General features: G+C 55.8%; 1 protein-coding gene across 1 annotated transcript; it reads left to right on the forward strand.

The window, feature by feature from the left end:
• The first annotated feature begins 217 nt into the window (after positions 1 to 217).
• Positions 218 to 14,652, forward strand: WNT6 (Wnt family member 6). Its single transcript, XM_003272377.3, has 4 exons — positions 218 to 524; positions 11,451 to 11,671; positions 11,909 to 12,243; positions 13,813 to 14,652. The coding sequence occupies exons 1-4, from the start codon at positions 445 to 447 to the stop codon at positions 14,272 to 14,274; spliced, it is 1,098 nt and encodes a 365-aa protein (XP_003272425.1). The 5' UTR covers positions 218 to 444; the 3' UTR covers positions 14,275 to 14,652.
• Positions 14,653 to 15,661: the final 1,009 nt, after the last annotated feature.

Raw genomic sequence — 15,661 nt, forward strand, 5'->3', positions numbered from 1 at the left:
CGGGTCCCACAGCCCGAAGAGCGCTGGGGCCCCGCCCCGGCACCCGGCTCCCGCCCTCCGCTGCGCTCCGCGCCCGCCGCCCCGGGGCGCACGGCTCGCTCCCGAGAGTCCCGCTGCCTGACTGTCGCAACTGCCACCTCCCTCCGGCCCCCTGCCCCCCGCCCCCGCCTCGGCCCCGCTCCCCTCCCACCCCCGCCCCCGGCTCTGATTTCTTCTCCCGAGCGAGCTCCGCAGGAGACACAGGCGCTGGCTGCCCCGTCCGCTCTCCGCCTCCGCCGCGCCCTCCTCGCCCGGGATGGGCCCCCCCACCGCCGCCGGATCCCTCGCCTCCCGGCCGCCGCCGTTGCGCTCGCCGCGCTCGCACTGAAGCCTGGGCCCTCGCGCGCCGCCGTTCGCTCCGCAGCCTCGCCTCCTGCCCACCCGGGCGGCCGTAGGGCGGTCACGATGCTGCCGCCCGCACCCTCCCGCCTCGGGCTGCTGCTGCTGCTGCTCCTGTGCCCGGCGCACGTCGGCGGACTGTGGTGGTGAGTCCGGCTGTCCTGGCGCGGCTCTGGACGCTGGAGGGTGGGGACCCCGGGACCCAGGACCGATTGGGGTGTTCCGCAGCCTCCCGGCTCTATCTGCTCTCCAAGACCAGCTTTCTGGCCTCGGCCGGGGGCATTTCTGAATTCCACTTCGACGTTCCTAACCCCCGGGAACATTCTATTGTGTTTCCGCCTCCCGGGTTCTCTCCCACCCTCCTCCAAGTTATGCGCTCACCCAGCTCACCAAGGAACAGGCGGGTGGGTAGGAAAGATCTTTCGGGAAGACACATATCCGAGGAAAAGAATGTCTGAGGAGGGCCCTGGATTCAGGGTATGGGGCTGGATTTGGAGAAGACAGGAACAAGGTGGGAAGCCACAAGGCACAGAGGGCCACACAGCTGCTCCTTTCCCGCCCTACTTTGCCTACCAACCCACCAGCTTCTCTCTGGGCTCCTGAGGAGTGGGCGTTAGTGGCGAGAGAGGGAATATAAAGGGGAAAGTGAGCCAGGACCCTGGTTTTCTCTACCTCGTCCTCCCGGAGCAAGGAAAAGGAGGAGCGGAAGGAACGGGACCCACGCGCCCGGCCCTTCCAGACGTGGGGGTCATGAATGAAAAAATATGTGCAGCCCGGGAGATACGGGACCGGGAGGGTCCTGCGGGAAGGGAGAGGGGCCTGGCCAGCCGAGGGAGGGGGCGTCTTCCCAGGCTTGGCCCTAGCTAGAAGGGACACCTAGGCAGCGAAGGTTGCGGGAGCATCGAGCCTTGGGGGTGGGGGTGGAGGTGGGGGTGGGGCCGGAGCGGGGAAGGAGGGTGCCCGGCCGGGACGGCTCAGAGATCCAGATCCAGAAGACTTTGTCCCCCCTAGGTCTCCAGAGCAGCAAACCCTCGCCGGAATAGCTCAGTGTTTAGAGAGGAGAGACTTGGACAATAACGCTGACAGGTTAGCCAATCCTAAGAAGGCAGGGTCGTGTCTATTTGCATACTGCCACGTCATTGGCTGGATGCCGACCCTCCGCTCTTCCCTCGCCCCCCAGATTTGGAAGAGAGGCAGATCCCGGTGCTCTGGAGAGATAGGGAGTAGGATGCCCACACAGGGAGCGGCGGGCAGCAATCCCTCCTCCGTGATGCGGAGAGCCGTCCCACGCGAGTGTCACGGTAGGGGCGAACCGAGGACGACCCAGGTCCTATCTAGGGAACATATGCCCTTTGATCCGGCTTAGTATAATGCAGTGGCAGCTTTGAAGCAGATAGATCTAAGATCTAAACATTATGTTTGTGATCTTGGGCTAGTCACTTCCTTTCCCTACCTCTCAGTCTCAACTGGAAATAGGATAACAGTCCTCCCCACCTGGCAGGCTTGCTGGGAAGGTTAGGTGGGAGGACGTGTAGAATAATAGGACCTTAGGAGGTACTCAGTATGTACAGTGCCTCCCTCACAACCCAGCTTCTCCTGGCCAGGGTCCCCAGGAGTGAAAAGGGGGATTCATTTACATTTAAAATCCAGAGTTCCAAGGAAAATGTTGTAAAGGAATCTCTTTTCCCCATAAACGCCTAACTTTGCCCTTTTTCAAAGTGTGGGGATGGGGTCCCTCCCTGATGGCCATTGTCTTCCTTCCCCTCCCTCCCCCTCTGTCTAAATCATTCTTATCCTTACAGTTAAAATACCACTTCCTCCCTGAAGCTGTCCCCTTGTCCTCCCTTCATTGCCTTCTCTGCGCTCCCACTGTATCAAATACATTAGGCAACTATGCTAGTTACTGCATTTGGCTGACAACAGTCCTTTAGGTCTCTCTTCCCTGCTCCTGGAAGGCAGATACCTTGTCTTTAGGAGCCCTGAGGCCTACGAGAGTGTTGGTGCTGGAGATGGGCTTGCAGAGTGTCATTGGACTGGCTGATTCACCTTTCTGGGCTCTGTATCTGTGGGGGTTCCTTTGTTCAGGAGGGACTGCTGGGTGGCAGCCAAGCCAAAGGAGAGCGGCCTGGTCCCTGAGAGACTGACCCTGAAGCTGGGAAGAAGGGAGTGGGGGAGGAGGTGACACGGGCAGGTGTGGGAGAACACAGAGGCCTTCATGGCCACAGCTGCAGGGTGTGCCGGGTGAGGAGTGAGGGGTCCCAGTGATAAGGTGTCTGACTGCCTTGCTCAGACGTGCCTCAGAGGGAATGAGCCTCTCCTCCCTGCCTTGGCCCCTTCCCTCTCCTCTGTCTATTCATTTTGTTTTTCTTTTTTTATTTCGATTTTTATTTATTTATTTATTTAGAGCAGAGTCTCATTCTGTCGCCCAGGCTGGAGTGCAGTGGTGTGATCTTGGCTCATGGCAACCTCTGTCTCCCGGGTTCAAGTGATTCTCCTGCTTCAGCTTCCCAAGTAGCTGGGACTACCGGCACCCACCACCATGCCTGGCTAGTTTTTGTATTTTTAGTAGAGACAAGGTTTCATCATGTTGGCCAGGCTGGTCTCAAACTCCTGACCTCAAGTGATCTGCCTGCCTCAGCCTCCCAAAGTGTTAGGATTACAGGCCCAGCCATTACCATGGCATTACCATGCCCAGCCTCTTTTACTTTCTATTTTTTATTTTTTTGAGATGGAGTTTCATTGTGTCGCCCAGGCTGGAGTGCAGTGGTGCAATATTTGCTCACTACAACCTCCGACTCCCGGCTCAAATGATTCTCCTGCTTCAGCCTCCTGAGTAGCTGGGATTAAAGTTGCCCACCACCATGCCCAGTGAAATTTTGTATTTTTAGTAGAGACAAGGTTTCACCATGTTGGTCAGGCTGGTCTCAAACTCCTGACCTCAAGCAATCCGCTCACCTTGGCCTCCCAAAGTGCTGGGCTTACAGGCATGAGCCATTGCACCTGGTCACTTGTCTATTTCTGACACTTCATCTCTTTGGTCTGAGCCCAGACCCCCTTACCCTGGATCTTTGACTCTGCTTACACTCCTGAGCTCTCCCCACCCTACCAGTGCCCTCCAAGGTCAAGTTTGGGTTGATGGGCTGGACCAATAATTCCCACTGGCCTGAGCTCTTCCACTCCCCTAACCCCCCAGTCTCACTTCAGCTTGCAGCTTTCCCAGTAGGGGCTTCCAGGCTGTTCCCTGATGCCCAGGGCCTGCTTTCCCTGGCCTTCTTCTCCCTACTTGTCAGAGAATCCTGGCCAGGTCAGAGCTCCAGTGCTGGCCAGGAAAGCAGCTGCAGCAGCCTCCTGCATCCCACTCTGACATTCTAGCAGCAGCCAGGCTAGAAGCAGAGAGGACCCCAGGACCTTTGAGTGACTCGAGTGTCTTGGTCAGGAAAGGGGAGTATGGCTCATGCCCTTGGAATTGGCTCGGAGACCTGGCTCCAGGTTCCTGAGAAGTTTGTCTCCCACCTTCCTTTTCACTCCCCTTCCTTACTCCAATGTGATGCATGCTTTCTAAACTCTGCCTCCAGGCCAGGCCCAGAGGCTCACTCCTGAAATCCCACCATTTTGGAAGGCTGAGGTGGGCGGATCACTTGAGGTCAGGAGTTCAAGACCAGCCTGGCCAACGTGGTGAAACCCCGTCTCTACTAAAAATACAAAAATTAGCCAGGAGTGGTGGCAGGTGCCTGTAATCCCAGCTACTTGGGAGGCTGAGGCAGAAGAATCGCTCGAACCTGGGAGGCTGAGGTTGCAGTGAGCCAAGATCCATGCCACTGCACTCCAGCCTGGGCGACAGAGAAGGACACTGTCTCAATCAATCGATCAATAAAAATAAACTCTGCCCCCAACCTCTCTGTCTTTCTCTCATCTGTAATCATATCTTTGTGAATTACAGAATCCCAGATTCCAGGACGTTGGCCAGGCTCTCTGGAAGTCATCTTGTCCAGCCTCATTGCATCCAGGTCATCCAGCCTATGCTGTGGCCCTGACAGACCCTGTCTTGGGAGTGAGGCAGAGAGGGAGAGCTTCCCAGTCACCAGTTCCCCGCTTCCGCTCTGCTCCCTGCTCCAGTCTTGCCAACCCCCAGGAAGTTCTTTACAACATCTGACCCATCGTTATTTATACCTCCAATCAGTGGATGTAGTAAAGAGCTCACTCTCATAGAATGGTCAAATCAATCTCCTTCTCTCTTCCTCTTTCCTCTTTCTGTTTTTTCTTTTCTTTTCTTTTCGTTTGCTTTCTTTTCTTTTCTTTTTCTTTTTTCTTTTTGAGACAGAGTTTCGCTCTGTCACCCAGGCTGGAGTGCAGTGGTGCGATCTCAGCTCACTGCAAACTCTGTTGCCCAGGTTCAAGTGATTCTCCTGCCTCAGCCTCCCGATTAGCTGGGATTACAGGTGCCTGGCACCACGCCAGCTAAATTTTTTTGTTTTAGTATTTTTAGTAGAGACGGGTTAGTGGAGACGGGGTTTCACCATGTTGGCCAGGCTGATCTTGAACTCCTGACCTCAAGTCATCTGCGTGCCTCAGCCTCCCAAAGTGCTGGGATAACAGGCGTGAGCCACCGCACCCAGCCCTGTTTTATATTTTCTATGAAAGAAACTAACCCTCCCCTTGTTCCACTGGGGAAAACACCACCCAGTGTCACTCCCTTCCCCCATCCCATCTTGTCTTTCACCAACCCCCCTCCTGGAAAAGGAAACAAGAGCCAGAGGCCTAGGATAGCCTCATCTGGCCCCACAGGGAGGCAGGGAAAGGACCCCGGCTTCTTTGTGGCACTCAGGTTTTCTAGCTGCCACCCCCAACCCAGGCTGGGCTGGACCACCCTTTCCCATCCTGTCTTTATCTGGGGCCCCTGACCCATCGTGGGCAGTCCTGTTGCTGGCCCCTGCTGAGCTCCAGGGTGGGGTGCGGAAGGGGGTGGGTTAGCCATCCGTTCCCCCCTCCAGGCCTCCCGCCTTGGCAGCTTCCCCTGGAGGGAGACAATGGGGCTGTGAGCAGAAAAGGGCAGGGGCAGAAGGAGGCTGGCCCAATCCAGGCCAGAGCATGCCCTGAGCCCACCAGAGTTCTGGCACTGAGACATTTCCTGGGGGGTGCAGCCCCCTCCTGCCCTGTTCTCATCAGAAGCCAGGAGTTGGTGGGGAGAGGTCAGCAGGAGGTTTGCTCATCAGGCCCAGCACTATGATGGAGAAATGCCACAGTGGAGGGGATGAGGCGAGGGCAGTGTGGTCAGGCTGGCGGGAGGGTGGCCGGAGGATGCCTGTCCTTTGTGGGTCAGTGAAAGCACCCCCAGCCTGCACCCTCTTTCCTACCTAGGCCAGGCACTCCCTTGGGTGCTTCTCCAGAACTGCCAGAGGAGGAACTGAGGGAAAGGCCTCCGGGAGGCTTCTCCACCTTGGCCTCTTTGGCTGGTTCCTCCAGCTCCTGAGCCCTCTGTTTAATCTAGAAAGTAGATCTAGAAAGCACTTAGAGATAATCAGGTCCAATATTTTCACTTACATGTGAGGGCAGCAAGGTCACAGACAGGTGGTGAGAAGATGACTTGCCCCTGGCCACCCGGAATGCAGACAGCTCAGAGCCGGACTGAGAGTCCACCTCTGGCTCAGTATCTCATTCTTGTGAGGGGGTGGGGGATCAGGAAAGGGGCACAGGATCTTCTACAGGCCTCTCCTGCTCCCCCATCCCGCCCTCAGATAGGTGCTCCCCACCCCAATATGGGCGAGCAGAGGGCCCGGGACAGTCTCCTGGGGCACCTTTGCCTGCCGCAGCCCTGACCAATAGGAAGCCCTTTTGTACAGCGAAGTCTATCAGGGAAGGGAATGCCTCCACCTCTCCCAAGAGTGATGAGAAGAGATGGTGAGGAAGGGCAGAGGGAACCAAGTTGGGTTAGGGGTGGTGAGGTGGGGAATGGGGTGGCTGGGGGGCAGTGGGGAGGCAGGGGTTAATGGAGCTGGGCATCACTGGCTTTGATGTGGTGGTTTGGGTGGGGGTAGGGGCTGGGGGAGGGGAGCAGTAATTACCGAGTTAGACAGAGCAGGACAGGACAGGCGGGCGGGCACAGGCCCGGGCCCAGCCGCCTCAGCAGCAGTCAGGCAACATTTTTCTGCCCCTTCTCCACCACCCACCTCCCCCACCCCTGTGCAACCCCCACCCACAGCCCCAGGGCTCAGGGCTCCCTCTGCTGGTTTGTGGGAGGTGGGGTCAGTGTGGGGACCTTGGGAGTAGGGGCGGGGAAATAGAGGGAGGCTGGCTTGGAGACCCTTCAGAGGGCATTGGGCAGCCAGTGAGCTGTGATCCCTTTGGCCTCAGCGATCCACCCAGGAGTGCCTGCTGGGGAAGAGGAGGGTCCTAGAGGGTGCATTTGGTCCAGGAGCAGGGCTGGATGGAGGAGGAGGAGACACAGGGATCCAGGCTGAGAAGAAATAGCAGAGAGTTGGAGAAAAGGGTGTTCTCAGGAACCCACAATGCTGCCTGCACCCTACTGTTTGTCCTGAACTGGGCAGGCTCAAGAGATGAATAAGGGTGTGGTGGGAAGACAAACACCAGTTGTTGGAGAAAGCCCATTCTCAGGTTCTCTGCATCTGTAATCTGGGAGGGAGGTGGGTATTACTAGTTTCATTTGACAGTTGAAGAAACTGAGGCTCAGGAGGTTAAGTCTCATCATCCATCTAGTGAAGACTAAGTGCCAGCTTCACATGCTAGGGACTCACTCAACATCATAGAACAAGCAAATGGCAGAGCCCAGATCCAAACTCAAGTCTGGTGGATCTCAAAAGCCCTGAGCGTACTCCATGAATGCTCATGCATGAGCTTATTGTCTTTGATGAGTTTTCTACCTAGTTGGAAAGATAAGACAAGCAAACACGAAAAATTAATTATACCACTGGCAGGGTAACAGACACCCCCAAATGACAGGCACCCGGGGTGATGCACGGAGGAAGGCCTGTGGGGACTGGGGCCCAGGAAGGCTCCTTAGGGCAAATGGGATCTGAGGTGAGCTTGGGGAGATGCTAAGATTTTGATGACTTAGGGTAGGTCCGAGTCCAGAATTTTAGCGATGTTATCTGGAATAGATTCAGAGTTAATCAACCCTGCTAGGAGTATGGGGCTGTGTGGAGGATGGTATGGGAGGCCACTGGAAGTCTTCTGATATCTCATGTGCCCATTTCCCTCCAGCACTGTTTATGTTTGAAATATTCATCTACTGTGTCTTGCAATAGGGATCCCTCTACCAGTGGCCAGAGTCAGTCGCCTCCTGTCTTGCTCAGCTGCATAACGAGGGTGAAGTGGGTGGGGCTGAACTGGGTGATCTCTGACATTGTTCTTGGCCCTCTGACTCAAGAGATGGAAAGGTAGGTTAGGCCAGAAACCTAGCACCTCCAGGGCTTAGGTCTACAGATGTTGCCAATAGGGACTGGCTGGCCCCTGATACCACCTTCCCTAGGCAATTGATCCTACCAACCATGGTCCTTGGTAGAGAGACCTTGGCGCAGGCCAAGCCAGTTAGAATGACCATCCATTGCCTTGCCCCTTCTTGTCCGCATACTGATTTCTTTTAGGGCTAGCCTCATTTTTTTCTATGCCCAGGAATGGCTGTTTGATGAGGATCCCAGATCCTATGTATTGTGTATTCCCTACCACCACTGTGCTTCAGGCCCCAAAACATGCAAATTCTCCCAAAGGAGCACATCTTCTCTGGGCTGATCCCAGGCCAATGCTGACCCAAAGGCCTGAAAAGCAGAGTTCACTCCCTAAGGAAGCATAAAGCAAGGACGGTGAAAGGTGAGTGGGGATGGGGGAGTTATTACTTGATGTGGTGTCAAAAGCCAAAGTTACAGGGGGTATGTGAGTCTCTCATGCTAACTCCTCAGTTTTTCTGAAGCCCACAAAGGGGACTGACTTGCTCAGAGTGGCTCAGCCCACACAGAGTTGACAGAAACCAGAGATCGGAAGCGAAGCTTGGTGTTTTGCCCAATGCCCCCTGCCACGCCCCTTCTGGAGTTTCATTTCTTATGTATTTAGGATGGGAGCAAGGACAGGAGGGCAGGGAACAAACTGGTCCCTTGGGATTCTAGCTGCTACTACTGCCCATCCCTCCCCCTGACCAGCTTGTAAACAAGTCTAGTTCCCAGGCAGCCAGCCAGCCTGGGGAGCCAGACCAGACCAGGAACTGGCTCTGGGGCAGCCCCCCAGCCCCAGCCCCACCTCCTGAAAGTCCCTGGCCTCCATACTCCTCATGATTCTCCCCTGTCTCTAGTCCCTGCGAAACAGAGAAGGTCAAGAGGTTTTTGTCTTTCTGTCTTGCTCATCTCCACTCCCTCCTGCCTTCTTAAGGGAGGAGGAGGGAGAGGAGAAGGATGGGGCAGAGTAACCTTGGATAGATAAGGCCAGTCAACCCTGGGAAACTAGGAAGTTAGCAGAGGGCAGGGTTGAGGCGGAGGGACTGGGGAACTTAGAAGTAAGGGCAGTGGGGGTGGGGAAGATGAGCTTGCAGAGCCGCCGACTCACAGGTGGAGCCCCAGACATAAGGAGCTGGACGACTGCAGAGAGGACTCATTCCCTGCCTGATTCCCAGTGGGGGAAAAGAGCATGTTTGAGGAAATGAATTAGCAGTCATGAAATAAGATGTGGACAGGGGCGTGGGCTCGAGTGAGAACTTTCTCTTAGATGGCTTATTTACTCATTCAAAACCACATATTAAACGGTGTTCGTTGTATAATATACTACAGGTATTACATATAACACAGAATTCATAGTATGCAATTTTTTGTAATAAAAATTGGGGTTGGGGAGGATATAAACTAAGTACCTAAGTCTTCCAGGAGATGCAAAGGAAAATAAGGCAGTCCTAATGCTCAAAAAGCTCATAGTCTTATCTCCTGACCCTGCACAGCCATGTTGGAAGCTGCCTCCAATCCTTCTTATAATGAGGTGGGATATATGGGCAGAGGAGGGACAGATAGATTGATGGATCAATAGAGACCGATCAACTCTCAAAAGTCACTGGGTCATTGGGGTGCCCTGACCCACCCTCCATTGCTTTACTTATCTAGGCTGGGAAAGGGTGGGGGCCAGTGCTGGGCTGGTCTTAAGCACGCAGGAAGGAAGATGTGGACTGTGGCCTCTCCATTGAGAGACATCTGATTCCTGAGCTACTTAGGTGCGGATGACGGCAGCAACCTGATTTTGTGTGTGTGCGTGCGCATGCATGCACGCATGCATGAGAATGCACGCGCACACACACACGTGTTTGTGTTGTAGACCGTAAAGGACTGAACTTACTACACATCTTCCTGCACCACCTCTTCAAGCATCTCCATCCTTAGTGTTGAGAATTCTACCTGAAGACCTAAATTCCTCTTGCTTCTATTTAAGACCATCACACTTCATTGTTGTGGAGCCAGAACATGCCTGGGCAGCCTGTACTTGTGGAGCAAATGGGGACAGTGGGGCGGATATGCACTAAAGCAAAACTGAAAAGTAGGCCACCTTGACCTCTGGCACCACCTACCACCATTCTCTATGTTTTCTCTCTCCTGGGACCCCTACCCCCACCCAGTTTTTTTTTTTTCTGTCCTCTGCAGAAGAGCTTTTGGGTGGTCTCTAATTACCCTCTTCTCCCAAATGCTCTACTCATTCCTTTGAGATGGGAATCCCAGCTAAGTGTTCAGATAGGAGCAATCTGATGAAAGCGGTTCCCCCAGGTGTGAATCCCTAAGGAATTAACCTTCAGGGGTCTGGTGTACGGAAACCAAATGTCAGCTCTCTCCTCGGGCAGAGCGAATGCCAGGAGTTGAGGGATTTCTGGAAGTGCGTGGGACTTCCCATGAAGTCTTCCACTACCAAGCCAAACATTGCCTGCCCCCCAGCACTGATGTCACCCCAATGTGCAGGGCTTGGTTCACTGCCATTCTGTTCAGAGAAGGCAACAGATCCTTGGCCATGTGTGGTGGCTTATGCCTGTAATCCCAGCACTTTGGGAGGCCGAGGCAGGCAGATCACCTGAAGTCAGAAGTTTGAGACCAGCCTGGCCAACATGGTGAAACTTGTCTCTATTAAAAGTACAAAAAAATTAGCCAGGCGTGGTGGTGCACGCCTGTAGTCCCAGCTATTTGGGAGGCTGAGGCATGAGAATCACTTGAACCTGGGCAGTGGAGGTTGCAGTGAACTGGGATCCTGCCACTGCACTCCAGCCTGGGTGACAGAGCAAGACTCCATCTCAATTAAAAAAAAAAAAAAAGCCACAGATCCTGGAGCAGGAGAAGGGTCAGTGTCATCTACTTTCCAACAATACTTCAGAAACCTGGCCCCCAGCTGCTTCCTCCTGCTCTCCAGTTCAGGGACACAGAAGAGATCAGGGTAGGAGGGCCCACCTTAGAGATGAAAGCCCAACACACCCATTTTACAGAAGGAGAAACTTGGGCTACAGAGCGGGTGTGACTTTTCTCAGCTAGGCTCCATTCCCTAGCCGTTCCGACATCTCGTGGCATTCTCTCTTCCTGGGATTGTTCTTGCCTTTCATCGGGGCTTTTCAGCTGACACATATCCAGCTTGTGGTCCACTAAGACCATATCATTCCTTGATACTGCTTACTTTTCTTTGTTGTCTCTTGACGACACATGTTTTCTTTTCCTTGATGGCCTTCTTGATCTTTCTTCTGTTATTTCTTTTCCTTGTCACCCTTTTGGGCTAGAAGTTTGAGTTTTAACTTTGGCTTACCTGGTGCCAGCTGCCTTCACCTTGAGTAAAATTTCTATAAGGATTTATTTACAAAGATGTGCGTAGGAAGATAAGATTGAATCTTTGCTCTGTAGCAATTATCAGACTAGACTCTAGTTAAGAGAGGACACAGACATGGAATAGTAGGAGAGTAGGAGAGCCAGACAGGACAATCTCGAGCTCAGTTTGGGGGTAGGGTTGGAGGGCATGTCACAGCTCCCGCTGTGGGCTGAGTGAGGCTGGTCTCCCTCCCTTCCACCCCAAGCCCTTTTTTGGGTTACACCCCTGACCTGCTATTCTCTGCTTTCCAGGGCTGTGGGCAGCCCCTTGGTTATGGACCCTACCAGCATCTGCAGGAAGGCACGGCGGCTAGCCGGGCGGCAGGCCGAGTTGTGCCAGGCTGAGCCGGAAGTGGTGGCAGAGCTAGCCCGGGGCGCCCGACTTGGGGTGCGAGAGTGCCAGTTCCAGTTCCGCTTCCGCCGCTGGAACTGCTCCAGCCACAGCAAGGCCTTTGGACGCATCCTGCAACAGGGTCAGTGTGGGGAGGGGGCGGAAGTGGGGCTGCTTTCTCCCCGCTGGGGGACCCAAGGAGAGGGGAACTGGTTCGCTGAAGTTGCCTGAGCCCCACTTCCCCGTCGCATGTGTCTGGGCACCCTGCAAGGACCCTGCCTCCCAGGCCCCTGGGACAGCCCTCCCGCCGCAGGTTTCAGGTCCCAGGCCCCAGCTGACCGCCCCAGCCCGCGCTGATTGCACCTCTCCGCATTCACAGACATTCGGGAGACGGCCTTCGTGTTCGCCATCACCGCGGCAGGCGCCAGCCACGCCGTCACGCAGGCCTGTTCTATGGGCGAGCTGCTGCAGTGCGGCTGCCAGGCGCCCCGCGGGCGGGCGCCTCCCCGGCCCTCCGGCCTGCCCGGCACCCCCGGACCCCCTAGCCCCGCGGGCTCTCCGGAAGGCAGCGCCGCCTGGGAGTGGGGAGGCTGCGGCGACGACGTGGACTTCGGGGACGAGAAGTCGAGGCTCTTTATGGACGCGCGGCACAAGCGGGGACGCGGAGACATCCGCGCGTTGGTGCAACTGCACAACAACGAGGCGGGCCGGCTGGTGCGTACGGGCAGGAGGGAGTGAGTGTGTGCGGAAATGTGAGTGTGCGCGCAGAAGTGTGCTTGAGGAAGTGTGGGCAGGAGTGAGGGTGTGTAGGTGGAGGTGGCGTTAATGTGTGGGGGAGTGGGCATGGGCGGAAAGATGGGTTGCAAGCATGGATGGACATGTGGGAGAAGAGATGTCCAGCATCCAAGGAGGAGTCACTTGGGGGTCTGAGAAGGCCAGATGCTGGGGGTACAGTGGGCAGAATGGGGGAAGGGACACTCAGGGAATAGGACTGAGGGTCTTTAGTGACCCCAGGCAGAGAGGGCACAGCTTCAAGACAGGACAGGTGAAGCAAAGCTTGCAATGGGTAGGAGGTCTGGATGCCTAGGCAGGGGCAGGGGAATAAAACAAAGGTGGGGATGGAAGACAGGATAGAAGCTAGGGCAAGGTCTGGGGTCTGGGGTCTGGGTACAGGGAAGCCAGGGGGAGTGAGAGAAAGAGCCTAGAAAGAGTTAGAACAGGTCTGAGGGGCAATGGAAAAGAACGAAGGACAAGGAACCAATCCCGGCGGAGGTTGGAGGGAGTCAGGTGGAGGCCAGGACAGCTGTGACCAATTCTGGGCACTTGCCAACTGGCTACCCAGCAACGCCAGCCCAGGTCTCACCTGCTCAGAGCCGTGGCATCCTCTCCTCTCCCCTCTGTAATGAGGAGAGCCCCAGGAGCTCTCATTCAGGGGCAAGAATGTTGTCTGGGTGTGATGGTTCCAGGAGGGGGCAGGGCAGACTCAGGAGGTGGGAGTGGGACACAGGGTCAGGTTAGCCCCTGGACTCTGAGCTTCCAGAAATGATTTTCTTGGGTCTTCTGAACCATCAATCCTTGGTGGGTTTGGGAATCTTAGACCCTGCTTCAGACAGTGAATAGGGGAGAGGCTGCCTGGGTTCCACTCTCAGTACTGCATTCCCAGCGGGCCCTCCTGCACCCTATGCCTCAGTTCCAGGGTTCTCCAGGGACATCGCCATACGTACCGTGTCCTCTAGGGTTCGGGCCTGAGGCATCGGGCAGGGGGAGGAAGGGGCCCGAAGAGGAATGTCCGGACAGGCCCACATACCTGCCGAGAGGGTTGGGGAGGGGTGACGGAGACAGACGCCCAGGCGGCTGGCTCTGCGTCTCTGCTCAGCCCCGCCTGGGGGCCGTGAGGGGTAGGAATGAGGGGGCCAGGTTGGCAGGAGGGCTAGGCCTCGACAGCTGCCACCTCCCCCCTCCTCCAGAGAGAATCTCACCCCTGCTGTCCATTCTGCTTTCTCCCCCACCCCCTGGCTTTGGACCCTGGAATCTCTGCGCTGCATATTGTCCCCGTCTCCCCGCTTTGTCATCATCATACTCCATCCTTACCATTCCTCCTGCTCCTCCCCTCCGAGTTGTCCTTTCCTTGATTTCCTCCTCCTGAACTTGCGGTCTCCTTTTGTCTGCATTTTCCTCTCTTCCTTTCGCCTCCCATTCCCAATCTTACTTTCTGTCCATCCGCTGGGCCCTTTCCTGCACCCCCCATCTGTCCACATGCGTCCGCCCCTCTGCTTCCCGCAGGCCGTGCGGAGCCACACGCGCACCGAGTGCAAATGCCACGGGCTGTCGGGCTCATGCGCGCTGCGCACCTGCTGGCAGAAGCTGCCTCCGTTTCGCGAGGTGGGCGCGCGGCTGCTGGAGCGCTTCCACGGCGCCTCACGCGTCATGGGCACCAACGACGGCAAGGCCCTGCTGCCCGCCGTCCGCACGCTCAAGCCGCCGGGCCGAGCGGACCTCCTCTACGCCGCCGATTCGCCCGACTTCTGCGCCCCCAACCGACGCACCGGCTCCCCTGGCACGCGCGGTCGCGCCTGCAATAGCAGCGCCCCGGACCTCAGCGGCTGCGACCTGCTGTGCTGCGGCCGCGGGCACCGCCAGGAGAGCGTGCAGCTCGAAGAGAACTGCCTGTGCCGCTTCCACTGGTGCTGCGTAGTACAGTGCCACCGCTGCCGTGTGCGCAAGGAGCTCAGCCTCTGCCTCTGACCCGCCGCCCGGCCGCTAGACTGACTTCGCGCAGCGCTGGCTCGCACCTGCGGGACCTCGGGGCACCGGCACCGGGCGCCGCTCGCCGCTCGCCGCTCGCGCCCATCTTCTCTCTGCCAAAGCCTAACTCCCAGGCCTCTGGAAATGGTGAGGCGAGGGGCTTGAGAGGAACGCCCACCCACGAAGGCACAGGGCGCCGGACGGCCCCGAAAAGGCGCTCGGGGAGCGTTTAAAGGACACTGTACAGGCCCTCCCTCCCCTTGGCCTCTAGGAGGAAACCAAAAAGCCAGTCTAAAGGCCTCTGGACACTGGGCTCCCCAGAACTGCTGGCCACGGGATGGTGGGTGAGGTTAGTATCAATAAAGATATTTAAACCACTAGGGCTGGACCCACAGTTTGGGGGGAGACCGATCTTCAGGCTGCCAGGCTCCAGAAGAAGGTGGGTGTGCTAGAACTAGCACCTCAGGGGCTATCACCTGGGTCCCTATCTCCCGACCAGGTTGGCCTCTCCTGGAAACTCGCTATCCTCCCTTGGCATTCTTCTTGTTCACTCCTGTCACACATCTAGGGCCTGGATCTGCAAGCCGGAGAAGAACTAGCAATTCCTCTTTAAAGGGACAGGGGCATCAGAAGCTTCTGATGGTAGGCTCAGCTCTCAAACTCGCCCTTGTCTTCATTTTTAGGGGATTGTGTCTGTTTCTGTGACCCCTGGGGAATTTCTGGGTAGACTTTTGGGGATGCCTAAGCCCATGGGATTAAAGCACTTTATAAACTGTAGAATGTGATGAACACGTTATTAGCTTCACCAGGTTTTGTTACCATCAAAACTAACTTCACCCCCATTTGCATTGAAAAGACTGCCCAGAACAGCATTTCTAATCACGCTTAGAGGGAAAGGAAGCAAGTTTGTCCCAACATTTCTCTTGGCACCCAACAATATTTCCTTCCTTCTGGCTCCTCTTGGGAAGCTTCTGGTGAAAGTGAGGAGACAGAGGGCAGTTCTGGATTCTCCAGAGCTGAAGCTTGAGCTCCCATCTTCCTCCAGAGAGAAAGAGGGAGGGCATAGCCCAACTTCCAGGACCCAGAGCCTCCAACTTTCCTCCAGTCCAAATACTGCAATGCGGAATGACTCCCCTATCAAGGTATGGAGGACAAAAAATGAGCTTTGGGGTCAGACACTCTGGGTTTGCAGTTGGTGCTGCTGCTTAGAACTTTACAACACACGCCAAGTTAGCCTCATTTTCTTTATACAAAGGGATTTCGCTCTGTTTCAGTTATCCATTGCTACATAACAAACAACCCCAAAGTAATCACTTCTCAGGATTTTTGAGGTCATGATTTGTCAGAACTCAGCTCAGTAGGTCTGCTCTATATAGCAGAACCATTG

Source organism: Nomascus leucogenys, chromosome 22a (genome assembly GCF_006542625.1).
Source record: "Nomascus leucogenys isolate Asia chromosome 22a, Asia_NLE_v1, whole genome shotgun sequence".
NCBI classification, from domain to species: domain Eukaryota; kingdom Metazoa; phylum Chordata; class Mammalia; order Primates; family Hylobatidae; genus Nomascus; species Nomascus leucogenys.

Excerpts from the sequence above, each read along its gene's own strand:
- WNT6 (XM_003272377.3), top strand. The coding sequence starts at position 445 with ATGCTGCCGCCCGCACCCTCCCGCCTCGGGCTGCTGCTGCTGCTGCTC. Across the intron at positions 11,672-11,908 it reads TGGACGCATCCTGCAACAGG|ACATTCGGGAGACGGCCTTC; the intron begins GTCAGTGTGGGG and ends CCGCATTCACAG. Across the intron at positions 12,244-13,812 it reads ACAACGAGGCGGGCCGGCTG|GCCGTGCGGAGCCACACGCG; the intron begins GTGCGTACGGGC and ends TGCTTCCCGCAG.